This window comes from Marmota flaviventris, chromosome 9 (genome assembly GCF_047511675.1).
Source record: "Marmota flaviventris isolate mMarFla1 chromosome 9, mMarFla1.hap1, whole genome shotgun sequence".
NCBI classification, from domain to species: Eukaryota; Metazoa; Chordata; class Mammalia; order Rodentia; family Sciuridae; genus Marmota; species Marmota flaviventris.
In genome coordinates, this window is record NC_092506.1 from 60,883,719 (window position 1) to 60,909,793 (window position 26,075).

Below are 26,075 nucleotides of genomic sequence, written 5' to 3' on the forward strand. Positions count from 1 at the left end.
CTGTTGGAAATCAGAAAACTCTGAATCAAGTGGCTCTGGTCCTTGTCTTCTTCCAGCCAGATCTGTTTTTTGCTGCCATACTTCTGAGCTTTTGGGAACACTGATACAGTTCCAGTGACTACAGGGAATGGGGATCATGCTGAAGGACAAAGAGGGACCTCCCTTGCATCTTGCCTTGAAGGGGTTAGAGAGGTATCTTCTCAAGACATTTTAGCAGATTTTGGGCCCACAGAGGGCAGGTAGGCAGGATTCCTACTTCAGGACTGGGACAAAGGATGGGTCTTCCAGGTCTGTAAAGGAGGTAAACAGCCCTTAGGCTTGGCAGAGAGAGGGAGAGGCATGAGGGGAGGCTAGGTCAGTTGCCATGCCACAGCAAGGGGTCTTTATTGGATGTTCAGGGCACATACAGGTGGATGCTAGATTGTATAGCACACCTTCTCAGGGTGGAGTGGTGCCCGGATGTCCAGTTTGTGGGTCTTGCTGTCCTTATCGATGATCTCCAGTCGCAGCTTGGGTGGACGCTTCTCTGTCTGGGGTGAGGGCAGATCAGGACTCTTGAGGAGCTGCTTGTCTGAGTCCTCCACAGTGATGCGCAGAGTACAGCCCCCGGGCAGCAGGTCCTGCTCATAGGCTGCCGCCAGCTGGTTCACCACACGGCGCTCTACCTGCAGGTGGTGGCAGGTGAAGTGGTTGTCACTGTCTCAGACTGTGCCCAGTCTGTGGCCTGCAGCCGGTATCTACCATTTGCTTGGGCAAGTCAGAGACCTTCTCTGAGCCTCAATTTTCTCATCTGCAAAGTGGGGTATCAACATCTACCCTACAGGATTGTGCTAAAGGTACACTGCTGTCAGTTACTGAGGCTCCCAGTCCCCTGCTTCAGGCAGGGTTCATGCTTGGCCATCCTCCAGATAGGAGTTTCAGTATTTTTGGTTCTGAAGGGGCATCAGCTCTGGGTATCGCCCACTCCAGCAGCAGGGGGCCCAGGCATTGGGTCTGGAGGGTACTGGGGACAAAGAGGTGGAGGTGCCTCCCTTCTCTCAGGCTCCTGTGCTCACCTCATGTTTGATGGAGCGGGCACCATAGTGCACGTTGTAGCCATCAACCAACACGTCTGCCACCTCACGGTCCCACAGCAGTGTGATGTTGTGCCTTTGTTTGGCCTGCAATGGATCAGAGAGGCCTGTCTGCGTGTGGCCCTTGCTTTCCATCTCTCACTACACTGGGCTGAGGCCCAGGACTGTGAAAGACAGTATGCCCCAGGGCTACTGGCCCCACACCAAGTGTTCCACCTTCAGGGGGAGGGATTGTTTCCTCCAGAGTTCCAGTGGACAGATGTCCCTTCCCCACCCATGGGCAGTCCCCTCTTACTCTCTTGGCCCAGAAGTTCAGTTCCTTGTTGACTAGCTGGATAAGCTCTGAGTGGCAGAAGGGAAGGAAGTACACGATCTCATTGATCCGTCCAAGAAACTCATCTCTCCGGAAGTGAGCCTGTAGGGCCAGGGTAGGGGCAGTATGAACTCAGTGGCCTGGGAAGGCAGGCACAGGAAAATTTCTGGACCCCACTGGGAAACATAGTGGCTTCCGTCTATTTGCTATGGTTAAGGCCCTGCTCCCCCAGCCCCAGGCTCCAGCTCCAAGAAACACTCTTACTTTCAGGATGGGGCGAATCACATTCTCCTTAAAGTTCTTTGAGATGGTGATCTTGTCACTCATCTGGACGTCTCCTGCAGAGACAGAATCATAAACTGCTTACTTCCCACACTCAAGGAACTTTGGGGGCTATACCTATGAGATCTTGGTCACTAAGGCTCGCTGGCCCTTGGTATGGTCTCCTCACCTCCCGAGGTACTTTCTGAGGCCCTTCTAGCTCTTGAGTGTTATAAAGCTCCAGGGTTCTCAAGTGGGAGTTGCAGGTGATGGGGAAGGACAGAAATCAGGGTCAAGGCTTGAGTTCTGACTCTGAAGAAAGTGGCAACAGGACTTATCCTGAATGGAAAGGTGAGAGGCAGAGCCTCTTGCTTGCTGAGGGCTCTACGACCCTCTAATGCGGGGAGCTGTACTGGCTGAAAAGGCTGTGCCCACTTCTGTGTGGCTTCTGACTTACTGTTCCTAAGGGTCTTAACTGTTGAGTTTGAGACTCTGGCTCCCTTCTGTCCCTCACCCTGGCTGCCTCTGTCCAATCCTCTGTCTGGAGCCTTCCTATCACCCAGGAGATTTGGGGCTTTCTTTCTTCCTTTTTTCTTTTGGTACTGGAGACTGAACCCAGAAGTACTCTACCACTGAGCCATATCCCCAGCTCTTTTTATTTTTTGAGACAGGATCTCACTCAGCTGCTAAAGCTGGTCTCAAACTTGTGCTCCTCCTGCCTCAGCCTTCCAAGTAGCTAGGTTGTGTGTGCTACCACATCTGGCAAGATTTGGGGCTTTCCTGAGTGGGGCACTCTTTGTCTGTCCCCCTCTACTCTCTGACATGGTGCCTTGTGTCTGCTGCCTACTAGGACCTCAATCCTACCCTTGTCCCAGAAGTGCCGGTGCTCAGGTTACTTGCCCATACAGCTCAGGTTATACACCATACCAAGGTTTTCAGCGATGCGGTTCCGGCTCATCTCCAAAGCTTCCTGCCTCAGCTGCAATGCGTGCTGTGCGATCTCGTCACTGGCCACATTGGAGGTCATGATGAAGATGGCATCCTTGCAGTCAATGGTCTTCCCCTTCCCATCTGTCAGTCGGCCCTGGGAAGGAATGGGGATGGTATGGTGAGGGAGCTGCAAGCCCGGACAGGCTTTAGTGCCCTCAGTACTCTTGTTCTCCAGGACACTCCCCCAGAACCCTGTGTTGCTGCCTCCCACCCTGAAGGTCAGCTGCTCCCCACTCCGGGTTCTCTGGGCACTGGACTCACAGCCTGGTAACAGTGCTCACTGCCTCGGGCAGCATCTGCTCCTCTGAGAGCACCTCTAGGCAAGATAGCACCTGCTTATAGACATCTCAGGGTGCCCAACTAGCCTTGGCATCCAGAAGTCAGTCTGATTCCCCACCCATCTCATTATCAGAATCCCACTCTGGGCAGGCTCTGTTAGGTACTGGGGACTCACTGCGACTTTAGCAAGCTCCCTGTCTAGAGAAGCCGAGACCCATGAAATGAACAATCATAACAAGAAGGAAAGCCCAGGTCACTGCAGGAGTTCAGGGGTGGGAATCTTAAGAGGGTGACTGTGAGGACTAGATGTGGTCATGTTGGTGAAAGCACCTCAGTACACCATGCTGTGCATGTGGCCAGAGCAGATGATGTATAATAAATTAATTGCTATGTCTTTGGAGCCATCCTCCATCCCAACAGAGGGAAAGCAAATTAGGTTTCTACTTTAACCACCTTGGGACATTCCTTTGGAATTTTAGCACTTTCAAGAAGTGACAGAGAAGACGTCATCTGTACTGAGACAGATGCACCAAGAAAAGAGAGCAAATGGCAGAGAGAAGATGAAGAACTAGAAGAACTATCCAAGAACATGGTTCTGTAACCAATCAGGTCAAGGTGACAGAGCCCTGCCCATTCAGCAAAGCTCAAGGGCATCACTGTACAATAGCTCTGGACAGTGCTGACAGTGATGATCAGGAATTGGCTGAGGGAAAGCAATTGAGTGCCAAGGGTGAGCACCAACAGGGCACTTCTGTTGTCACAGGTGCTCTTCTTGGTGCTTTCAGTGCACTATTTTATCATCTATTAGAAATTTGCTCCTTCAGGGCAGAGGCTGGGAACACCTCTGTGTCCCAGGACATTGCTGGGCACAGGGTAGCTGTTCAACACCTGCCTGTTGAATCCCTAAATCCTCAACACCTGCCTGTTGAATCCCTAAATCCTTGGAGGAAGGTGAGTTATGACCTCTGAAAAGAAACTGAAGCTCAGAGAGGTTAAGTAATTTTTTCTCACAGGTAGGTCTCAAAGCCAGAATACAGTACAGGGGAGTCTTGAACTATGTGACTCCAGAGCTACGCCCTTCCCTTTGCACCAGGCTACAGAGCGCATTACAATAGTGCTGGATAAATGAAGCCTTGTGTCATTTTCTTTCCCTCAACACAATTTTTTCAAAATTAGACCAAATTCAGTTTGCATCCTTTGGTCCTCACTGAGAGCACTGGGATAGGTGCAAGGAGAGGACACCTGCCTGGGAGTACCTGGGAAACAAGCCTCAGGGAATAGATCACTGAGCTCCGACTGGTGGCTCCTGCCTGAGCCAGGGATGCTGGGCCCTGCCCCAGCTCCAGCCAGTCACCATCCTCATCATGCTTTCCCCTTCCTTGTCAGGGTGGGCCTGATGCATGGCCAGCCTGGCAAGTCTAAAGCCCATGCCTGGCAAGCCTAGCCCTCCTTAGAGACAAGAGGAGACACGGTGCATTAGCTGAGCGACGTATGAGTGCTGGGTGTGCTTTCCAGTGTTGCTTTACTGGTCTAGGCCTCAAAGTTCCAAAGGGATCTATTTAGAAGAGGCATGGTGCTGCAGGTCCTGGAGCTAGTCACTCTGGTGGAAGGGGATATCTTGAGATTTTGCCACTAGCTCTTCAATCTGACTCCTGCTCATGGGTTCTAATTGCTGCTGGGGTTAATTCCGGATTGGGGCAAATCTGGGTTAGGGTGTGATGTGCCTAAGCATGTGTATAAGGCACTGTGTGTTCCACACTTACCTCGCAGAGCTCATCCCTGAGGACTGAGTTCACACTCAGTCCTGGCCAGAGCAATAACCTAGCAGCAATTTCATTCTAAGAGATCAAAGCTGTGCTCATAACTGGGCCTGAGGATGGGTCCCAGGTGGGCAAGGGGAGCAGGTGCAGTGCACAACTGACCCAAAGGGTGACTTTCAGTGCTCATCTCTCTCCTGTTTCCTTGGCAATAACGATGTGTCCTAAAGCGGGAGCTGTCCTCATCCCACCAGCAACCAGAATGTGCATATTCTGGGTGAGGCTCAAATGGTCCCCGCAGGGTTATGGAGCTGCTTTTCTACTGTCTCATGAATCCTTAAAGGGAGGAGGAGGAGATGGGTTCCCTGGGGACTGGTATCTTCCTGGGAGTTCTGCCCTGGGCTATAGGTTCTGAGGTAACCTAGAAGTGACCCAGCATTAGTCCTGTGTGGTATTTTGATGACAGCAGTAAGATTCTTGCTTTTCTGGTCCCAGGTTTAGAAGAACTGAGCTAAGTGAGGACTGGGGACTTCCCTCATAATTCCAGGCTGGATTTACTATCCTTACAACTTGCTATTAGACCCTAGTATGATGCCTGCCCCAGCAGACTGAACTGCCCTCTGGCTGCCTGTCTGCCCCACTCATTCATAACACAAGGCAGGGTATTTTGTCTGTGTCCCCTGCCATGCTCACCTTCCTGAGTGGGGGTCTTCCCTCCTTTGTGTGCTTCCCTGCAGAATACCCCCCTTTGCCGTAGCTGCACGTCAATTACTTAAGCTATTCTAGAATGGGACCACCTGGGTTCCAATGCTTAATTCCCCCTTCCAGCTGTGTAACTACAGATAAATTACTTACTCTAGTTTAAATTTAGTGCTCATGTCTATTAAATGGAGGCAGCAGTAGTTGCCTTCTTTCAGAGGGTGGTTTGGAGGGTTAGATGAGTTGCTACAGTGTATTTCTTACAAGGGTGCATGGCATGTAAAGGGCAAGGATGCGGAATATCACCACATCTCCTAAGCAGACTCCTCCAGAGGGTAAGGCTGGGTGTGGGCCACAGCTGTGACCTGAATCTCACCAAGAGGCTGGAACAGAGTGGGAGGCCTCACTGTCCCTCTATTCTCTGAGAACTGGTGGACTCTTTCACAGCAGGAGATCAGCTGAGTGGTTGGGAAGATGGAAGCAAATATGGGGCAGGGGAAGGATGCTGGGCCAGGTGGAGAAGGCAGTGGCAGCAGGGGACAGATTTAGTCCTCCTGGCTTGGTGTACCTTATGTATTGTTTGGGGAAGTTCTTCCCTACACCTATGTGACATGAGAAGCAAAACATTTCCTAGGGCACCTGGTGCTGGCTAATATTGCCCCTGTGTGGAGACGAAAGCTCAGCCCCAGTTCAGCCCTTGGCTCCTCATGTCCTCCTGGCAGGGCAAGGCCCCTTGGAGAAGGTGAAGGCCATTCTCTCCCAAGACCAAGACCAACCCTTCCCTTGGCTCACTGGTAAGAAGGTACAAAGGACTAGGGCTCTGAGGCCAGATATATCTGCAGTCCAAACTTGAATCCTCATACACTTGCTCTGTGTCCTTGTATACATCATTTATAACCTTTTGGAACCTCAGTTTCTTCCTCTGAATTAAAAAAAAAATCAGATAATTTCTGCCTTGCCCTGGCTATTGTTATGATTAGCACTAATGTCTGCTAAGACGTAAGCAGAAATCTAGCACATAAAATATACTGCATAAAAGCATGTTCTTTTCCCATTCAGAGTTCACCCCACCTAGTGGGGTACTGCAGTTTTGTCAGGGGCCTGGAACTCCCCCGAAGGATTCTAAAAGCCATAGTATTAACATCTCATCAGCAGTAACAATGTTGAGTGATTTAAAGCACTGGTGCAGACGAAATACTGTACACAGAGGCACAGAGCTGCTAGAGCCACGATGGTTCTCGGGAGTTTATTGATTCAGCCTCCTTGCTTGTCACATGAAGTCCCTGATGACTAGAGATGGGCAGTGAACTGCCAAAGCTACAAAGTCAGTCAGGAGCAGAGGGGAAACAAAAGTTCAGTGCTCCCCCAATGGAACCTCTGTCCTACTGTCCCTCTAGAGGACAGGCTGGGCAGCCATGAAATTGTCAACTATGGGTCAGTGCTGGTCTTCCCTGAGTGGCCTGCTTTGAGTCCTGTCCAGAGAGCCTCATCTGCCAAGTGACTAAATATATCCAAGGAGGAGCACTGAATAAGGATCAGACAGCCTCTGGGTCCTGGATTCCTGCTGTTCACAGCCCCCGATACCTCCAGATGTCCCCACAACTCCATCCCGCCCAGGCTGATTTTCACCTCATCAAACAGCTGCAGCATGATGGTGAGCACATCTGGATGGGCCTTGTCCACCTCATCAAAGAGCACCACAGCATTGGGGCACTGCTTTAACTTCTTGGTCAACTGGCCGCCCTCCTCATGGCCAATATAACCTGGTGGGGACCCAATAAACTTGGCCACCTGGTAGAAGGAGGAACATATGTTAGGAAGGCCTTTCTGTGCCTTTTGTCTGCAATATGGGGCCAGCATGGAAAGATGGCTTTATGAACGAGCAAATGCCTGTCTCAAAAGGTTGGTGGGCTATTTTTCCCCCCATTTGTACACCCCTCTCCCAATTCCCAGGGCTGCTGGAATTATGTCAGGCCCAAAGACCCAAATGACAAGTCATATAAAAACACCAGAACAGTCATGTCAACAGGACCCCCACATCATAGACTATCATTTCTGAAGAGACTCACCTCATGTCGCTCCTGGAACTCAGACATGTCCAACCTGATGAAGCCCTGGGTGGAAATAAGTCAAGAGGCGGGAAGGGCGTAGAGAGGTTAAGGTCATGTGGGGTAGGCACTGCTATCAGTGCACAGGACATGAGCCAGCAAGCATTTCCAGAGGGCCCCTGGTAGCCCTGCCTGCTGCGACACGCAGGCTTTGGGAGGGATGGAGGATGGCCACAGGAAAGCTGGGCGTGCTGCCCAGGGGGAGCAATGGCTGGAAGTCACGAAGTTGTCTCTGACATGTAATAGCTGGCTTTCACTGGTGCTTACCTGTGCCTGGCAATGTCCTAAGCAAGCTATGAAGGGCTTAGAATGTGTACGAGTCTGTGAGGTTAAGTGCTCTCATCATCCCCACTTTACAGATGAGAAACGAAATTACAGATTAGATTAACTTGCCCAAGGTCACACAAGCTTGGCCACCCAGCTCCATCTCTGTGCTCTAAACCATTATGTTCTACTGTCTCGTATCATCCCCATTGCCAACCAGCTGGGCTCTTGAAGGATTTTGAGCTTTGTGCTCAGACATCAATGTCCTAGGCTACAGGGAGTATAGACTCTAGTGCTCACTTAACGTCAAGTAACCTGGCTTTCCACCCTAGTTCTTTCTAATGATTTTTTTTTAGTTGTAGTTGGACACAATACCTTTATTTATTTATTTATTTATTTTTATGTGGTGCTGAGGATCAAACCCAGGACCTCACACATGCGAGGTGAGCGCTTTACCGTTGAGCCACAATCCCAGCCCCTCTTTCTAATGATTTATTAAGCAACTTTGAACAAGTCTTTGGGGTTAGTTTTCTTGGCTGGAATCACTTTAGTTTCCTAAGATCTTAGCTTGGTATTACCTACAAAGCAAGGCAAGAGCAATTAAAGCAGCATCCAACATACATCAATTGCTTATTATGTGTTAAGAATGGTGTCTAACATTTTACTTCAGCATCTCATTTAACCTTCATTATAATCCAATGGGATGGACACCATCATTGAACTAATTTTACAAATGAGAAAACTGATATACACATCATAGGGTAGAGCTGGGATTCAAACCCAGGTGGTTAGACTCAAATGCTTGCTCCTATGCCTTTCATCAGACTTCCAAGTAACTGCAATTGTTGGGCTCTGTCATCCCACCTCATGATGATATCATAGAACACCATTAGGGTCCTTCTCAAGGATTATGAACTCTAGTAATTAAAGTCAACAAAGCTGCTCTATGTAAAAGGAACACTAGAGGCTGAGAAAAAAGGCTCATAAATAGATCTGATTAAAAAAATTGTATATGGCTGGGGATGTGGCTCAGTAGTAGTGTGTCTGCCTGGGTTTGAAGCCCTGGGTTTGATCCTTAACACCATAAATAAATAAATAAATAGATAGATAGATAGATAGATAGATAGATACAACACTGCTTCCTGCTTTGTGTGGGTACCTGTGAGTACATAAGCTTAAAAAAAAAAAAAGTGTAAATGCAAAAACCATCTTGTTAGGTAGCAGGATCCAGAGGTATTAGTGTCCCTTCACAAATGAAGAAACTAAGGATCAGAGAGCCACAATTGGGATCTAAGCCACTAGCCTCCCAGGCCAGTGCCTATTTTATTTCATGAGTCATCTTGGTGAGACCCTGTTTACAAATAGGCTCTGAACTGGATTCTGTTTTTCCTTCTTTTTTTTTTTTTTTTCCTGTGATACTGAGGATTGAACCCAGGGCTAGGCAAGTGTTCTACCACTGAGTTAACACCCTCCAGTCCTTTTTATTTTTTAATTTTGGGACAAGGTCTTGCTAAATTGCTCAGGCTGGCCTCTGGGATTACAGGTATGTGCCACCATGTCTGCCATGAATCTGAGACTTTGTGTATATTGCTCCACATGAAACCTCAGGTATACTAGTTAGAAGGTAGCTTATAGCCTAGGACTCGCTTGGATTTTGTGGGTAGGCTTCAAACATGCCTATCACATGGCCAGAAAATTTCTGTTGAACATATTCTGCAATGAGTTGGTCACAGGGCTTGGTTAGCTCTGTTTTTCCTAGGAAGAAAGAAGTGAGAGGAGTTGGGTTAGGACTAAATGACTGGAAATGCATGGAGCAGGAGTGTAATTCATCACCTATGAGTTAAAAATAAAATGGATGATTTTATTGGGCTTCTCATGCCTCTCATCTCCCTATGTGAAATGGCGACAAATTGATAAGTTTACAAACTAGCCTCCCAGAGCAGCTGAGAACAATGGTGTTGAGAGAAGAGTTGAAGACTAGATTCCCCTGACAAGTGACCTTAGACAAGTCTCTTGATGCTATAGGGTCTGCTTTCTTATCTGAAAAGCAGGTCTAAGTTGCTGTCTGTGCTAGGTCCCTCACAGGATCAAATAAGACAGTGGTAGCCGGGTACTATGTGAGAAGGGAGTGAGGCACACATACAAGTCAAGGGAGCAGCCAGCGCTGAGCTAGCTATGATTTGTATCATCTCCCTTGACGATCACAACTGCTTCAGACACAGGACTGGACAGCCTGACCCTGAAGCAAGAGAGCTGAAACATCATGGAGGGCACGAGACTGAGATCTGGAACTTGAGCCAAAGAATGGCTGGCTCTAGAGGTTTGCCTACCATGTCCTGCTGCCTCCTGCGGTGAGTATGGGCGGATGATGATGTTATTTCTCTTTCTGGATGAGACATGTACAGAAGGACACCATCAGCCCACCTGTAGGACACCCTGCACTGGGACTGATCTGTCTCCCATTTTGATGTGCCAACTAAAAAATTATGTGCATCATCAGTTTTTAAAAAAGTCCCTTCTCCTTTCTACACCAGCAAGTCAGCAGATACTTTCCTTCTACTTCCACTGTGTATGAAGACATATTAAGACAGCTTGGATAAGGAGATTATAATTTGTAATTAAATATTAACCTTTCTGACAGTATTAAAATTAAACCACTCAGAATTCTTCATCCCTAATCAGGTGGTTCCTGCCCGTAACTGCATCTTCCCTAATAGTCTTGCTAGTTTATGGCCCTTTCCAGAGTGCTAATTGTTTCAATCGCTGCCAACCTGATAAATTGTCTTAAAAATGCTATTTCGGTTGAGCATATTAGCATGCCATGTGCTGCTTCTTGCCTGCCTGCATGTCAAGTGGGTCTGCTCTGGGTTTCGCTGAGGCAGAGCATAGCTGCTCGGCCAGTGAAAAGCCTTCTGCCAGTTCTTAGGAAGAAGGGGGCTCAGGAGGACATAGCCTGAGCGACCTTGTTTCTGTGGCTGCCAGGTTCTCTGGAGGGTGGCAAGAATTCAGGAGGTTACAAGTGGAATAGGAATCCAGGACTCTGCTTCTGGGAGCCACTTGGCTGGCAAGATCTAGGCAAGTCCTCATCATCTTGGTGGGGAGTGCATGGGGTGAGGCATGTCTTAGGCAACCTCCAGTGTGGGAGATCGACCTCCCTCAGCCTCATGCTAGGAAGGCTGGTAGGAAGTTTACCTTTCATTAGCTGTTTTGTATTCTCTCTAAGGATTGCTTTCTCCAGAGTGTTTCCTGTCAGCATGGACAAGAGTCAAACTGAGTAGGCTTTGGAAAGCTGAGTACAAACACACAGGGGATGAAGATGGCCCTTTCCTGTGGAAAATCTATGGCTCTGAGCCTTGTGAAGGAACATTAGAAGCAGCCAACACATAAGGCATTAAGAAACCAGGTTTCAGGGACTGGGGTTGTGGCTCAGCGGTAGAGCGCTTGCCTAGCACGTGCGAGGCTCTGGGTTGGATCCTCAGCACCACATAAAAATAATAAATAAATAAAATAAAAAAAAAAAAAAGAGAGAGAAACCAGGTTTCAAAGGTCATGCAGGATGAAAAGAAGCAACAGGAATCATCTCATTCCCATTTTCTCGGACAGCTGCCAAGACTTCCTTTGGCACAGCCTTGACTGTGTGGACACCTCCCCAGCCAGAGTGCCTGGGGAGAGAGTGCCTTAATAAACACTGCATTACGGGCATTCAGCACAACACCTGGCATGATGTGGGAACTTGACGATGTTGGATGGATGAATCAGACCTGGTTTTCCCAAGAGTCAGGTAGACCGAGGATTATTATTCTTATTTCAAAGATGAAGAAACTGAGACACAAAGAGGTTAGATAACTTCCCCAAATTCCTGGAACAACCGGTGGCCAGAGCTGAGGCTTGTTTCTGGGGGGGGGGGTGGGTACATCTTTTTGATTCTACTACTAGATTCAGAGAGCCTCAGATTTTTAAAAAAATATTTTTTAGTTATACATGGGCACAATATCTTTCTTTTGTTTGTTTATTTTTATGTGGTGCTGAGGATCAAACCCAGTGCCTCACATGTGCAAGGCAAGTGCTCTGCCACTGAGCCTCAGGTTTTTGATAGGTCTCTATGGTCTGTAGAAGATACCTCAGTCCCAGCCCTTACCTTTTTGGCATCTTTGTGCATATATTTGGCTGTCTGCTTGGCTAGCTCTGTTTTTCCTAGGAAGAAAGAAGCGAGAGGAGTTGGGTTAGGACCAAATGACTGGAAATGCATGGACTAGACAGCATGTCTTTTATAGATGGGAATACTGAGGCTCAGAGATTCTCCTCAGGTCACTTATGAAATTGCATTTTGACTTTTCTGCGGATGGTGTCGAGGCCATTTCTCTGTAGCTGCATCCTAAGAGTGGGGGGATGACTAGTCTAGAGCCAACTTGCCCTCTGAAGCCCACACAAACTTCATCCCTCCTGGGAGTGCACTGGCTTTCTTGCTCTCTGCCCCACATTTCTCTTAACTCCTATGGTTCTGTCGTTCAGTCAGACCCCAGAATCACATGCTAAGAAGCCACTGGGAGGGGATGAAGAGTACGTCTTATTGGCTTCACCGACCTTCTTTGTGATAAAAGGAAGGCACGATAATACCAAATTGGTAGCTCTGAAGGGCCATTGGGAATGGCCACTGGAAATCATTGTGTGGTACAAAAGGTCCACACCATCATGGTTGAAGGGTGGTACCTTTTGGGTTCCTACATCTGAGGAGAGCAAGGTCTATAAAGGTGTCTGAGGTGAAGATGAGACAACTAAGTCATGAAAGCCCTGTCAAGGCAATGGTGGGAGGTGGGAGTGGAGGTCTGTGAGGGTGGAGAGTGAGGAGCTAAGAATGCCTCAGACAAGGCAGCTCAACTGGCTAGAAAAATACCTAACCCATGTTACTGCAACCAGTCCTGCTGTGACCTCAGCACTGTGCTGCTCACTGGGGCTTTCTTTAGCTCCCTAAAACTAGGCTGTCCTGAATGCAGCTGGGTGCTGAGCAGTGGAGGTGGTTCAACTGTTCCCAGAGGGGAGCCTGTGGGGATGCAAGTACCTGGGCCAGGGCTAACAGGCCTGAGGCCTGGTCCTCTAGGTGAATTAGTCCTTATACCACAGCTTCCAGGGGAGGGTCATGATTCTAGCTGTTCACAACATGGCAGATGATTAAAAACTCAGAGTCCTCTTTTTGGTGGCTCTATAATTTGGAGGCAATTGCTTCTGGAGCTGGGATTTGAACTCAAGATGGGTGTCATGACCCCTGGCCCACAGCAGCTGGGGCTGTCGAGCGTGGGCCAAGCCCCTCCCCACCACCCCGCCCGTTCCCCTTCCCCAATGTCTGATTTGTTCCTGATTACCTATTCCAGATGATCCCAAGAAGAGGAAGACCAGAGGGTGTTCTTCATCGTACCAGCCATTCTCCTTCCTCCGGATCGCTATGGCCAAACACATAAGACGGGGGACGGGGAGGGAGGCAGATAAATCAATGACACAAAAGGCAGGATAATTATCACTAAGTATACAATATGTTTTACTGCTCTGCGCCCACTCAAAGTCCTCACTACCATTAGTGCTGCCTAATCTGATTAGCTGGCAAGGCCCCTAGAGACACCTAATCAGGTTAGCATGGATTTGGAAAGCTGCCCAGAGCAGATTTCGGATAAAGTTTTCCAGGATGAGCACTCAGCGTTGCCAGGGAAACTGAAAGGCGGGTGGATGGTGAATGGAGGTGAAGGGGGTGGGGGATTGGTGAAAGAGAATTTGAGAGGAACTTTAGCTTTCGCTGGCTACCCCTCTTCTTACCTATGCAAACATGAGAGGCAGAAGACCACGGCAGGTTTTAGCCATTTGGGGTGTGAGCTCTGGGCTCTTTCCCATTTGGGGAAACCAAGGTTTGGTATGCTGTCTGGATTAGGAAGTGGAAACAGCCATATGCATTTTCAGGAACTAATTGAGGGTAGTGTGGAGCTTAGAGTGCAGACGGAGTAAGCCACTTGGTCAGCATCCCTACTAACCATGGCATCCGGTGAGAAAGATCTGTACTAAGTTCCCTTGGGGTTTAACTCTGCTACAGCAAGCCCCGACCTCTTTTCTTCAGCAAGAAGAATGTAATCAAGGGCTATGCATTCAAGGTGAGGAAATGAAGTGCTCAACTACAAAATGGGAGAATCAGGCCCAGAAGCACCGCTCAAGGGTAAGCAGGGAGTGCTGCGAGGCAGAACCATAACAAGAATCACTTATTGAACATGCTGCGTGCTAAGCATAATTGGAAAATTCACCACCAATGTATTTACTCAAGACCCACACACCAATGCCCTGAAGGGTAAGTATTTTTTTAACTCCATTACACTGAGCAGGAAACTGAGGCAATAGATACATAGTACATAGAGGTACTTCTTTCTCTAAACCTGTCATCTTTTCAAAACAAAAATCACATAAGGTTTCTTTAAAAAGTGAATATCAACTTGGGTTGCATTAATGGAAACATGGCAGTCAGGAGCAGGAAGAGCCCTGTGTAATGTCAAGGTCTGTCTGCAGATGAAACATCATGTCTGGTCTGGTCTCCAGGGTGTTGAGGGGAGGGGAGGTGATTAGCAAAGGGATAAATGTTAGAGGGCAAAGCCTGGAAACTCAGTCAATCAAGAAAGAGTTGGCAGTCTTAGGGATTCTTCTGCCAGTCTTGAGGAGCCAAGCTCCTACCAGTTATACTGTGTGGCTTTCAAAGAAGCAACTGCAGATGTCAGGGAGGCCTCTTTGGAAGAAGTGGGACTATGGAGGCCTGGCAGGGTTTGGATAAGTGGCCAGTATGACAGAGGTGGAGAGATGGGAATGAACATGAGGAGCAGTGCGGGGAATCAGGTTATGAGGGTCTGGACTACCTGTCTTAGGAGTTTACCCCACGCTGTGGTCTTCCTCATTTTTTTTTCCCCCTGTGGTGCTGGGAATCAAATACAGAGCTTCATGCATGCCAGGCAAGTGCACTACCACTGAGCCACATTCCCAGCACTCACCTCTGTCTTTAATGTTGCCACCTAAAGCACACTCTGTCTTCACTCTGGTCTCAGTAGAAACAAATGAAAACTGCAACTTCATAGATGTTGGACAAGTCAATTTTGCCTGCCCTGGAGATGCTCTCTGAGAACCCTGAAAGAACTTAGAACACTCAGTCCACCTCTCTTGAGGCTAGGATCCAGATCTTCTCTAAGTGGAACTCACAGACCTCGCAGGTACCTGAACACTAGGGATGAAGCAGGGAAGTTCAAGTCTGGTTGAAGGGGAGTCCCTGGTGTCCCGGCAGAAACAGGGAGCTGGGGGTGAGGGTATCTGGAGGTAGTAGAGGTATTAAAATGGCAAAACCTAGACTTTCATGAATACTATGTGTGAACATGTGTGCATATGTGTTGGGGCAGGGGTGAGAGGGTTCACCTGAAAGGAGGTGAAAATTTGGCTAAATTGAGAATCTAGGTTGGGAAAAGGCTGAGTATGAACTCGGTTCAGGCTTGATGGGGCATCAAGTGAGGCAGGCATGGCTCAAACAGGTGACCTGGGGGGGATGGGGTTCCCCAGTTTATCATACATGAGGTTCTGATCTTGGCTCCCCCCCACCCCCAGCCCATCCAGAGCTGCACACTGCTGGGCTGTGCAGTATAACACACACCATGGAGAATGTGGAATTGAATTATGCCTGGGGCCATCTTTTTCCCCTTCTTTTCTAATAATGCACCTGGGAGAGAGCTCTTTATAATGCCATACAGACTCCACTGCACAGCTGTCCCTGGTCAATTCTGCCAGACCCAGGGCATGAGTCTGGGGTGGGCTTGATCTGGGCCCCCCATGAAACAGGTGAAATGCCAACCATTAAACAATTACAACTCTGGATATTTCTAATAATATCTGAAGAGAAAAACGGCCAAGCAGATGGAGTCCGACAGAATGAAAAATGGAAGCAGCTAGGAAGGACTGGGGAAGGTGAGCTCCAGGGTGTGCGGTGGGCAGGGTGGCTGGGGACCAAAGCTGGGGAGCCCAGAGGGTCCCATCAGGCCTGAGCAGAGGCTGGAATAGACCAAAGATCTGGATGGGCCCATGTGCCTGTGGCTGTTAAGTGCTGCTGGACTCATGATGGACCAGCAATGTGCAACTAACTCCGCCATCACTTTACAGTCTGTAAAGATCCTCTGTAGAAGTAATTTCATATCAGCCCCATTATGAGAATATAAGGCAAATAGGGCAGGAAACTGGATTCCTGTTTTATAGATGAGAAAATATGGACAAAGAAGTTAGGAAACCTGCTTGAGGTTACGCAGGTAAATAAGTGCAGACTCTAGGCTGCCCCTGGTTGACTCTCGAGCCTAAACTGGTGCTTCAGGAGCGCAGGGAAGGCGGGCAGCTATCCCTGGCTCTCTGCTGCTCTCCTCACATCCTTGTCTCACCTGGAAGAAGCTCCCTCTGTAATCTTCCTGTCTGCTTCACTCAGCCATTTGACACATGGCCTCAGGAGCCCCTGTCCTTGGCCTCACCACTGTTCTTAGACTTCAGATGGTATCAGGGCCTCCGCATGGGCAGCCCAGCCCCCTTCCCTGACCAGCCCCAACCAGGATCCTCTGCCTCCCATATGCTGGGCTGGTGCCAGCTTTGCTGGTGTCCTGTCCCTTTCCAGGTGCCTTCTCCTGGCCACATCTGTCACTACTGGATCATCTGAAAACTCACCTGCAACAACTCTTTACAATTCATTTCACAACAGCACATCTACCCCACTAATTCCTGGGTCTGCACTCTCTGGTACATGCTCATTTATAGACTGGTATGGTGGAGGGGGCAGGAGTTACAGGAATTAGCTCAAAGTCCTGTCTCTGTCATTTACTAGTTGAATGGCTGAATAAAACACTCATTCTTTTAAAGCCTCAGTTTCTTCATCTATAAAATGGAAACAGGTATGTCTCTGTGCCACCCCAATATGAAGATGAAATGAGTTAATGGTTATGAAAGCATTTTATAAGCTGTGAAGAATGAAGTAACAGTAAGAGTAAAAATAATAAAGTCATAGTTGTAGCAATGGCAGCAGTCACTAACTTTGGTATTTTATACATCTCTTTCCTCCTTATGATAATTCTAAGTGGATTCCTGAGGGACCCCTGAGACTAGCCCAACACGGTTTTAATGTTTGCTGACTAAATGAAATTATTCTTGGTCTTTCTGGAATCATAAGAGGGAAAGAGGAGTTTCTTCAACTCTCATTTTACAGAGGGGAAGAATGCAGCCGGGACCTGTCTGCTAGTGCTCCAGCTGGTTTCTACTCCCCTTGGGTGAAGAAGGCTTTCACTCCCATCTAAACCCTCTCTAGAGAGCCCTATGCACTGTTCAGCTCTTGCCAGGAGCAGGAAAACCCACAGAGAGGCCTTAAACAAGGTTTGTGCCTTTTAGAAAAACGCTGCTATGAAAACTGTGGGTTCCAAATGGGGTGGGTGGACCAAAACCAGTGTGGGAAAGCCATTTGTGCCTGAAGGGTGAGGGGAGACTGCCAGACAGTTGGGGGATGATATGATATTCCAAGAAGGCCCCAGCATGTGGAAAACTGGAGTGAAGAGTTGCCTCTTCCTCCCACCCCAGATCTTTGCCTCCACTCAGCTCAAGGCAGTGGGGCAGACTAGGGGGGCTGACTTGTGCTCCTTGATAAGTTCTAATGATCTAGCATGGAGGTTTTTTTTTTCTTTTCCCCCTAAACATAAGCTGGGGACATGACTGTTCCATGCTGAGGCATCTCCCAGGGAACCAGCCCTTTGGACTGACACTCATGGTTAAGTTCTCCTAGGGTCTAGCTACCAGCAGTGTCAAAAGGGGCTCAGACTTTATTTATTGAAGTTCAACAACCTTTATATATTTGGATGCCCAACCTTATAAACAGCTGATGGAAGTAGTACCTGACCATGGAGAGAGAGAAAGGCCCCTCAAACACAGCAGACCCACGTGGTAAGAGCAATGGAAGCTCAGAAAATGGCCTGAATTCAAGGAAGCACTGAAGTAGGGGCATCTGGGAGAAGGTGTAGGTCTTGAATGTGTCAGCAGGTAAAGAAGAAGTGGAAGGGCAGGGCAGCCTACGGAACCAGAACAGCAGAGCACAGGCAGGGACCCTAAAGCGACATGGTGAGGGTTTAGAGCTGCAAGCAGTTCTATAATTCAGGGATGACCTAGATACATTTCTCACATCAGATACCAGTTTTCAAACAAACAAAAAACCCAATCAATAAATGGGCAAAGGAACTGAACAGATATTTCACAGAGGAAATATGAATGGTCAACAAATATATGAAGAAATGTTTCAACATCACTAGCAACTGGAGAAATGCAAATTACAACTACACTGAGATTTCATCTCACTCCAGTCAGAATGGCAATTATCAAGAATACAAGTGACAATAAATGTTGGCAAGGATGTGGGGAAAAAGGCACACTCATACATTGCTGATAAAGACTGCAAATTGGTGCAACCACCATGGAAAGCAGTATGGAGATTCCTCAGAAAACTTGGAATGGAACTCCCAGTTGACCCCGATATCCCACTCCTTGGCATATACCCAAAGGACATAAAATCAGCATACTATAGTAATGCAGCTACATCAATGTTTACAGCAGTTCAATTCACAATAGTTAAGTTATGGAACCAACCTAGGTGCCCTTCAACAGATGAATGGATAAAGAAACTGTGGCATATATACACAATGGAATATTACTCAGCCATAAAGAAGAGTGAAATTATGGCATTGGCTGGTAAATGGACGGAACTGGAAAATATTATGCTAAGCGAAATAATCTAATCCCCCAAAACAAAAGCTGAATTTTCTCTCTGATATGTGGATGTTGACTCACAATGGGAGGGGATAGTGGGAGCAGTGGAGGTTGGGGGAGATGGGAATAGAAAAGACAGTAGAACAAATCAGATAAAACTTTCCTATATTCATATATGAATACATGACAGTATATCATATACAACCATATCATATACAACCACAAAAATGGAAAGTTATACTTCATGAACATATGATGATATCTCAAAATACATTCTACTGTCATGTATAATTAAAAAGAATAATAAAAAAAAAAGATAGCAGTTTTCAAAGGTAGGGCCCAGAAAGGTACAGGGCTTGGGAAGACTGCCCTTTTAGATTAGTTGATGAGGGAACTGGAGCATGAGAGGTCAGTGCTCCTGGTGTGACACATGGCTGATTCTGAGATTCTGTACATGGGCCAGACATTGACACTTCTAGCAGGGCAGTTGAGGTGGAAAAGTTTGCTTGAGGAGGCACAGGGGATTCATAGAGTTAACTGGGATTGGGTGGAATGGTACTAGGCATAGGCCCCTGGTCAGAAGAAGTTCCAAGGTGGCTGTCAGGTACATGCAGGTTGACCTGCTGCCCCAGAGAGGCTTCTTAGAGAAGGTCTGGAGAAAGGCTTGCCACCCGAGGGGTCAAAAGTCAAGCAATATGGCTGTAATTAACAATCTCACTAGAGTGTGGTTCCTTGTCATAGCACATTACAGAGCCTGACAAGGAGCCACAGCAGTAAATTAATTTCACAAACTACTCAGCATCTACTTTGACCAGATGCCATGCTTCGAATTGGGAAAATAACCAGGAGCCCACAGTGCACTGGTCCTAAACAGGGCTGGCCCAAGGAGAAAGCAGTCAGTGTGGGGGATGGGCTGGGGTGGGATGGCAATAAAAGGGCCAGAAGAGAAGGAACCACAAACCTACGGCAGCAATGACAGCAGAGATCAGCTTGGCGGCATGTGCAGGGAGGCAGAGGCAGGTGCTGTGGCTGGCCTTCTGTGCCATGTCAGGACAGCAAGGCCACTCAAGGTTTCCAATATGGGAGGGGCATTGTTAGATGTGTGTTTTCCAAAGATCAGTCAGCGAGGAGAACTGATTCTAGGGAAAGGAAAGGAAGCAAGAAGACCACTGCCATGGTTCAGGCTGCTTGTGTCTGAGCCAGGGCAATGGTATCAGGAACAGAGGGGCGAGGCCAGTCTTGATAACCTTTAAGGGGTAGAATGATAGAACTTGATATTTGGGCTGTAAGGGGTGAGGGGGTGGGAGGAGCCACAGATGAATGGATAAAGAAACTGTCTTTAAATGTCTAAATTCCTATTTAGGAGATCAGTGAATGTGAAAAGACAGCTGGCTGCTTTTCTGAGGATGATGAGGGGCTTAGAGGTGTTGGGTTCCCAGGAGGTCTGCCTGACAATGTGGGCATCTTCCCTTCCCCATAATTCACAGCTCTGGATTCTAGAAGAAGAGCCTCATTTTCTGTGCCAAGGCTCTGGTTTATCGTATGCAGGCTGGCCCTGCTTTGGCTCTGATGACCCTATGAGACCAGAGAGGTCATGGGGCCTGGGTTGTGGGGCTGGTGCTTTATCTCCTCTATTTGTAAGGTGGTAACTGTGAGCCAGCCTTGCTACAGGCCCTGCAGCTGGGGATCACACTGATAAATTCACTGTATTACTTTGCACAAATCAATATCCCAGCACTTACCAGGGGTTGATGTGACCGAAATTGGTTTCAGCCAATTCGTGAGGGTAATAAATGGCCATTTATCAAATCAATTCATTCTGCGGCACTTCTCTGGCTACCCACCCTCATGGTACCCATGGGGTGCCAGGCTCCATCAGCCAGTGCTTAGTACATATGTGATGCTATGCTAGAGGATCACGGAGGCCTGGCCTAGCTTCTAGATGCACCTTACTCCCCTGTACCTGCTTTGGTTTTGAGGTACTGGGTGCTGTGTGCCATCACAGTTCTAACCCACAGTGCCTCATCCTTTGCCTGGTCCTATACCTGCAATCACCAGGCTGGGGTCTAGGAGCCTCTGGGAGCTGGTCACAGGAAATGAACATGGCTTGGAACAGTATCATGAGACCCCAGTTATAGGGATTCTCAGCAAGATAGGTGCACAATTACTGCCTTATAAATGGAGGTTGAGCATCAGCCCTGCTCAACCTGGGCCCCAGGGGCCACTCTGTCTTTTCTAGGGTTTTTGTAGACATAGCAGGGTTGGTCTACATATGATGGCACATGGAACAGGGCCTTTCCACTGACCAGAGGCAGAGTTCAGGTAACAGAATGGAGGTTTTAAGTGGGAGGAGGCACTCAGGGTACACATTCTGACAAATCTTGGAGGTGAGGAATTGAGTCATCTACTCTTGCTCTGGGCCAACAGTAAAGACAGGCAAGATGGGTGACCCATCAGAAGTTAGTGTATAACCAAGAAAGTGGTGAGATGGGGCTGGGATTCAGTCTAGTGGAAGAAAACTGATCTGAGCTTGACTTTAGGAGCAGAGGATTCATGCCAGGTGTGGCATGAATTGCTGTAATTCCAGCAATGTCGGAGGCTGAGGCAAGAGGATCCCAAGTTTGACACTAGTCTGAATAACTTAGTGAGACCCTGTCTCAAATTAAAAAATAAAAAGGGTTGGGGATATAGGTCAGTGGTAGAATGCCCATGAGCATCCAGTAGTGTAATAAAACTATAAATAAACAAAAACAGCCTTAAGGCTGAACATTTTTTTTTTTTTTTCCTTCTCCCAGTGTTGGGGATTGAGCCCAGGGCCTGACACATTAGACAAGTGCTCTATCACTCAGCTACATCCCTAGCTCCCAAGGCTAAACATCTTAAGGATAGGGACTAGGCTGTATGGCAGACAGGAAAGAATACATGCTTAGAGTTCCATGGTCCTGGACTTGGTACCCTACTACACAGGTGAGAAAACTGATGTTTAGAAAAGCTGAGGAGGCTGAGCTGCATGGCAGGTGAGTGACAGAACAGATTGGTCAAATTAGCTCAGTAGCTCCCTGTTTCTGGGGAGTGTCATGGCTTGTGAACTTGAGGAGCTGGTGAGAAGTAGGAGGTCAAAGGACAGCAGGTGGCCTGCTGCAGAAGTGTGTAAGAAGCTGAGCGGTAGAGCGCCTGCCTCTCACATATGAGGTGCTGGGTTCAATCTTCAGCACCACATAAAAATAAATATATTAAAAAACAAAAAACACTGTAAGGGCAGCTGCAGTCCTGGTTCAAGTAGATGAGAGATTCTAGAAGGAGGTGCTTTATTAGATCTCCACCCAGGTAATCAGTGTCTTGAGTGGGCTATGCTTCTCCTCAACCCATGAGGGCTCTCAGAATCTCTGCTCCCTTCACCTCTGAAATAGCTTTGGAAAAGGAGTTGGGGTAGCAGCTGGGAAGAGATGTCTGCCTCCAGACCCCAAGGGGACAGTCTGGTGTGATCTGGCCTGCGTAGTGGGGCCCTATGCATTCATAAAAATTCTCCCCAGATCCTGTGTGTGCCAACATGACACTTTCTGACCTCTAGCTGGGGAAGCAGTTTCAGTCTATGGTCTCCTTTCCTCTGCTGATTTGGTCAGATCCCTGATGAGGGATTCACATGGGGTTAGATTCTTGGAGAAAATAATAAGCAATGTGTCAGTGAGACTGGTCAAGACCTCTCAGGGCAGTGAGTTTAAACTCCAGCCAAGCATCAGATCACCCGAAGAGCCTATTAAAACACAGATCCCAGCATCTGATTCCATAGGTGTGGGTGAGGCCTGAAGTCTGAATTCTTAAGTTCCAGGGGAGAGTGATGCTGCTAGGCCAGGGACCATGATTAGAGAACTCCTCTTAGGGGAGACTCTTTTGCTTTGCCTGGCATAGGATTCCTCTTTCCCAGCTCATACTCAGGGCAGTTGCTGTTATAGCTATGTATAACTGTCCAGCGGGCTTCACATGGGAAGGAAGGCCACAGATAAGGGTTACTGCCGCAGTCTGGCTGGGCACAAATCACGAGCCACTGAAGCAGGAACAAACTTTATTTTTAAACTGCAGGAAAACACTTCACACAGCTCCCGGGGAATCCTCCCGAACGCGCCACGAGGCTTGTCCAGGAACCCCCAGCCAGAAAAATCTCTCCCGGAAATCCCTCCTCCTGCACTTCCCCAACCAATGGGAACTCTCGGGGAATCCCCGGAAATCCCCACAAGAACTCCAAAATAGTGCGAGAACTCAAAAGTTGCGGCAGAGGCGGACAGGCAGAGGCGCCTGTCAATCAATACTGTTGGCAAAATGCCAGGGGCCATACAGACTCAGCCGTGGCTCTCAGCAGTTACAATCTGGTGTCCAGGAGCCAAAGTATAGGAATAAGGGCTTACAGGTGGGGAAGAAGGCATTCTATAATTGTTTGGGATGTTTTTCCTAAAATAGGACCAGTTGCTATTCTGAAGGGATGAGAAAGTCCTGGGCTGGCACAGAGAAACATACCTTAGTTGTACCCGCCACACCACTAGTGATGGACAGGCTATCACCTACCTCTGGGTCTCAGGTATCCCACCTTGAGAATGGGGCAGTAGGTAGAGGAACAGATGAAGGTGAGAGTTAAAATTCTAAGCACTGGAAAGCATCCTTGGGCAAATTATTGAATAATTATTGAATAAGCAATGTGTCAGTGGGACTGGTCAAGACCTCTCAGGCAGTGAGTTTAAACTCCAGCCAAGTTTAGTGTCTTATCTTGCTCACCTGTAAAATGCGAATTTGGCAGTACCAAACTCATGGTGCTGCTGAGAGGACTATTTTAGTCCTTTCAGGATATGCAAAGAGTTTATAATAATGCCTGGCATATAGATAGTACTCAACAAATGTTGACTTTTAATGTTAACTGCATCTCTCCAGTTTGGTGGCAGCAGGAAGTCCACCTCCTGGCAGCAGAGCATAAACTACTCTGCGTTTTCCTGCACTGGCTATGGTCTTGGTACTCACCAGCACCCACAGTGGCAATGGCACTCTCCTGGCCAATGATGTGCTCCTTCAGACGCTGTTCCAAGGGGAAGCGGCGCCGCTCCTCAGCTTCACGCTTCCGCTGCTTTTCCTGGTACTGCAGGGAGAGAGGGCAAATGGCTCAGGGGTGTCAGAACCTAGTTTCATTCTATCCCCCCAACTTAGGAGAAAAACACAGTCGTGGGACTACAGGGGTCCTGTGGCACAGGTCTGGTTCATGAACATGAGAGGATAACTTAGTTCTTCCCATCCTCCCCCTGTCTGTCTTGCCTGAGAAAAAAAGCCACACCTTGCCTTCAGGGAGCCCCAAGTCAAGAGCAGGCAAGGCAGGGTCTATAGACAAATGCTTCTCAGACAGAACCACTTTCCTCATGGTTTCAGAGCATAAATGCTTATCTCTAGGACAGTACCACACCAGACAGCTTGTAAGTCTCTCCACTGACTCTCTTCCGAGCTCCCTGAGGGCAGCCACTATCTTTCACTCATTGCTATTTCCAGCACAGGTCCTGGCCCAGCGGAGACATCTTGTGAGTATTTGCAAAACTAAATTTGATGACAGATACAAAGAGGAAGCAGCTATGCGGGTGGTGCAGAGGCACAGAGAAGGGAAAAATACACAAATATGGAATATTTGGGGGGATTTCTGGGAGATGGAAGGCTTGAAGAACCTGGAGGACCATCTGCTGACCAGGCAGGAAGAGCTGAGAGTATGGGCCTGACAGGAAAGCATTTTAGGAGGTTAGGAGCTGAGGAGGAAGGAAGCAGATCTTGAACTGGCAAGGAAAGACTGGGTCTACAGGAGGTTCCTTTCCCTGGAGCCCATGTGACACTGACATCTTTCTAGGAAGAGAACTGTCAAGGTAAGGCCCTGTCACAAAAGTTGTGGCTGCAGATTGTTCTTGCGGGCAGAGTGGATGAAAAATACCTGCTGCTTGGGCAGTGTTTTCCTGATACGGTAGTGACCTTGACAGAAGTTAAAAAAAATAAATAGCAAACAATCCAATTTTGGCTGTTGCTATCAGTCTGTAACTGAAAGCTCCCATCAGTCCTGGGGTTTCATATGGAGCAATAATTCGGCGCCGATCCCAGTGGAGCGACGCTTGCCGGCTGGAATCCAGAGTGTCACTGTGCAGCTCCCTCAGGCACCACATACATCACCTGGCTCTGCCGACTCCAGCCATATATCTGCCTCTTCCTCCTCCCTGCCCAGCAGCCTGCTCAGCACTTGGGTCTGTGCGCTGGAAAGCTGATGGGGAGATGCACACATTCTGGCTGGGACAGTGCTGGCCTGCACTGCAGAGTCTGGAGGGGAAGCTGGCTTGCCCATGTTTCTGGGGTACTTTAGTCACTTCTGGAAGAGGTGGCTATGGGCCAGGCACTGTACTCAGCACTTTATACACAGGGTCTCATTTAATTCTTATTGTTGTCCCCCATCTGAAATTTGACTCCTCTCTGGAGCACAATGAGCCAAGCTATGTGGCAGAAAGAACAAGCTTCACTCTAGACAGACCCGAGTTCAAACTCCATCTTATCCACTAGCTGACCTTGGGAAGTGGGTTCAACCTCCCTGAATCTTAGTTTTCTTCCTGTAACTTGGGATATACTCACCTTGCAGGAGCCTTGTGGGATGCTGATGAGGAGTAAATGAGATAATGGACAAAATACTTTGTCAAGTCTATAGGTATAAGTGGTAGTCTGGGCTGGGGTTGTGGCTCAGTGGTAGAGCACTTGCCTAGCATGCATGAGACAGTAGGTTTGATCCCCAGCACCACATTAAAAAAAAAAAAAAAAAAAAACAAATCAAAAACTAAATAAATGGTAGTCCGACTCAAACGGCTACCACAGTACCTGGACTTCATGAAGCTTTTGATAAATGTTATTTATTTCCCTTCTTCTTCACCGAATTTTGATAACTGATTGTCTAACTTGGTACTTTTTTTGGGGTACCAGATTTCTTTTGACTAATCCAATCATTTTTGGAGGTCCATGAATAAAAAGAAGCATTGCTCTGGCTTAAGCAGAAGCCAGGAGCAAAGTCCTCTGTGTGCCCCACTGCCCTACAAATGGCTCTGGAGGCTCCCTTCTAAAGGAACTTGCAGTGCAGCTACGGCAGCAATACTTACCAGGTTCTCCAGACTTCACTAAAGCCCGAGGCAGCTTATCTCTGGCTGACAGTTCTCTCTCTGGGGCTGAGAATTCTGCCTCTAGGTACTTTCCATCCACTTGTCTCTGGGGCCTCAGAGAACACGCCTTTTCCCTTTGCCCCAGGCAAAGGCTGTTTTGTTGACTTGGGTATGACCACTGGGTCCTCCCTATGCCTTCTCCAGGGAAATAGTTCTACTTCCTATAACTCTTCTTCAGTATCCTGATTTTAGGTTTTCTTGGTATCATATCTTCTTGGGCAAGAGGAAAAAGTCCTTGCTTTCTATTGGGGTGAGCATTGGGGAATGGTTACACCATGAACTGAGTTTCTCAGGCGTTTTCTAGATGGTCTTGGGAAAGGTTCAAACTATGGCCTATA

The 26,075-nt window shown here is 48.0% G+C and overlaps 1 protein-coding gene across 1 annotated transcript in view; it reads right to left on the minus strand.

The window, feature by feature from the left end:
* Positions 1–355: 355 nt before the first annotated feature.
* The window catches only part of Clpb (ClpB family mitochondrial disaggregase), a 139,733-nt gene continuing 114,013 nt past the window's right edge, over positions 356–26,075 (minus strand). The window contains exons 7-16 of the mRNA XM_027942617.2: positions 23,537–23,651; positions 13,105–13,182; positions 11,883–11,938; positions 7,442–7,486; positions 7,002–7,163; positions 2,575–2,731; positions 1,651–1,724; positions 1,369–1,488; positions 1,056–1,160; positions 356–665 (exon numbers count right to left, since the gene is read on the minus strand). Coding sequence (XP_027798418.2) covers positions 417–665; positions 1,056–1,160; positions 1,369–1,488; positions 1,651–1,724; positions 2,575–2,731; positions 7,002–7,163; positions 7,442–7,486; positions 11,883–11,938; positions 13,105–13,182; positions 23,537–23,651 — 1,161 coding nt within the window. The 3' untranslated portion in view covers positions 356–416. The remainder of the gene's footprint in view (positions 666–1,055; positions 1,161–1,368; positions 1,489–1,650; positions 1,725–2,574; positions 2,732–7,001; positions 7,164–7,441; positions 7,487–11,882; positions 11,939–13,104; positions 13,183–23,536; positions 23,652–26,075) is intronic.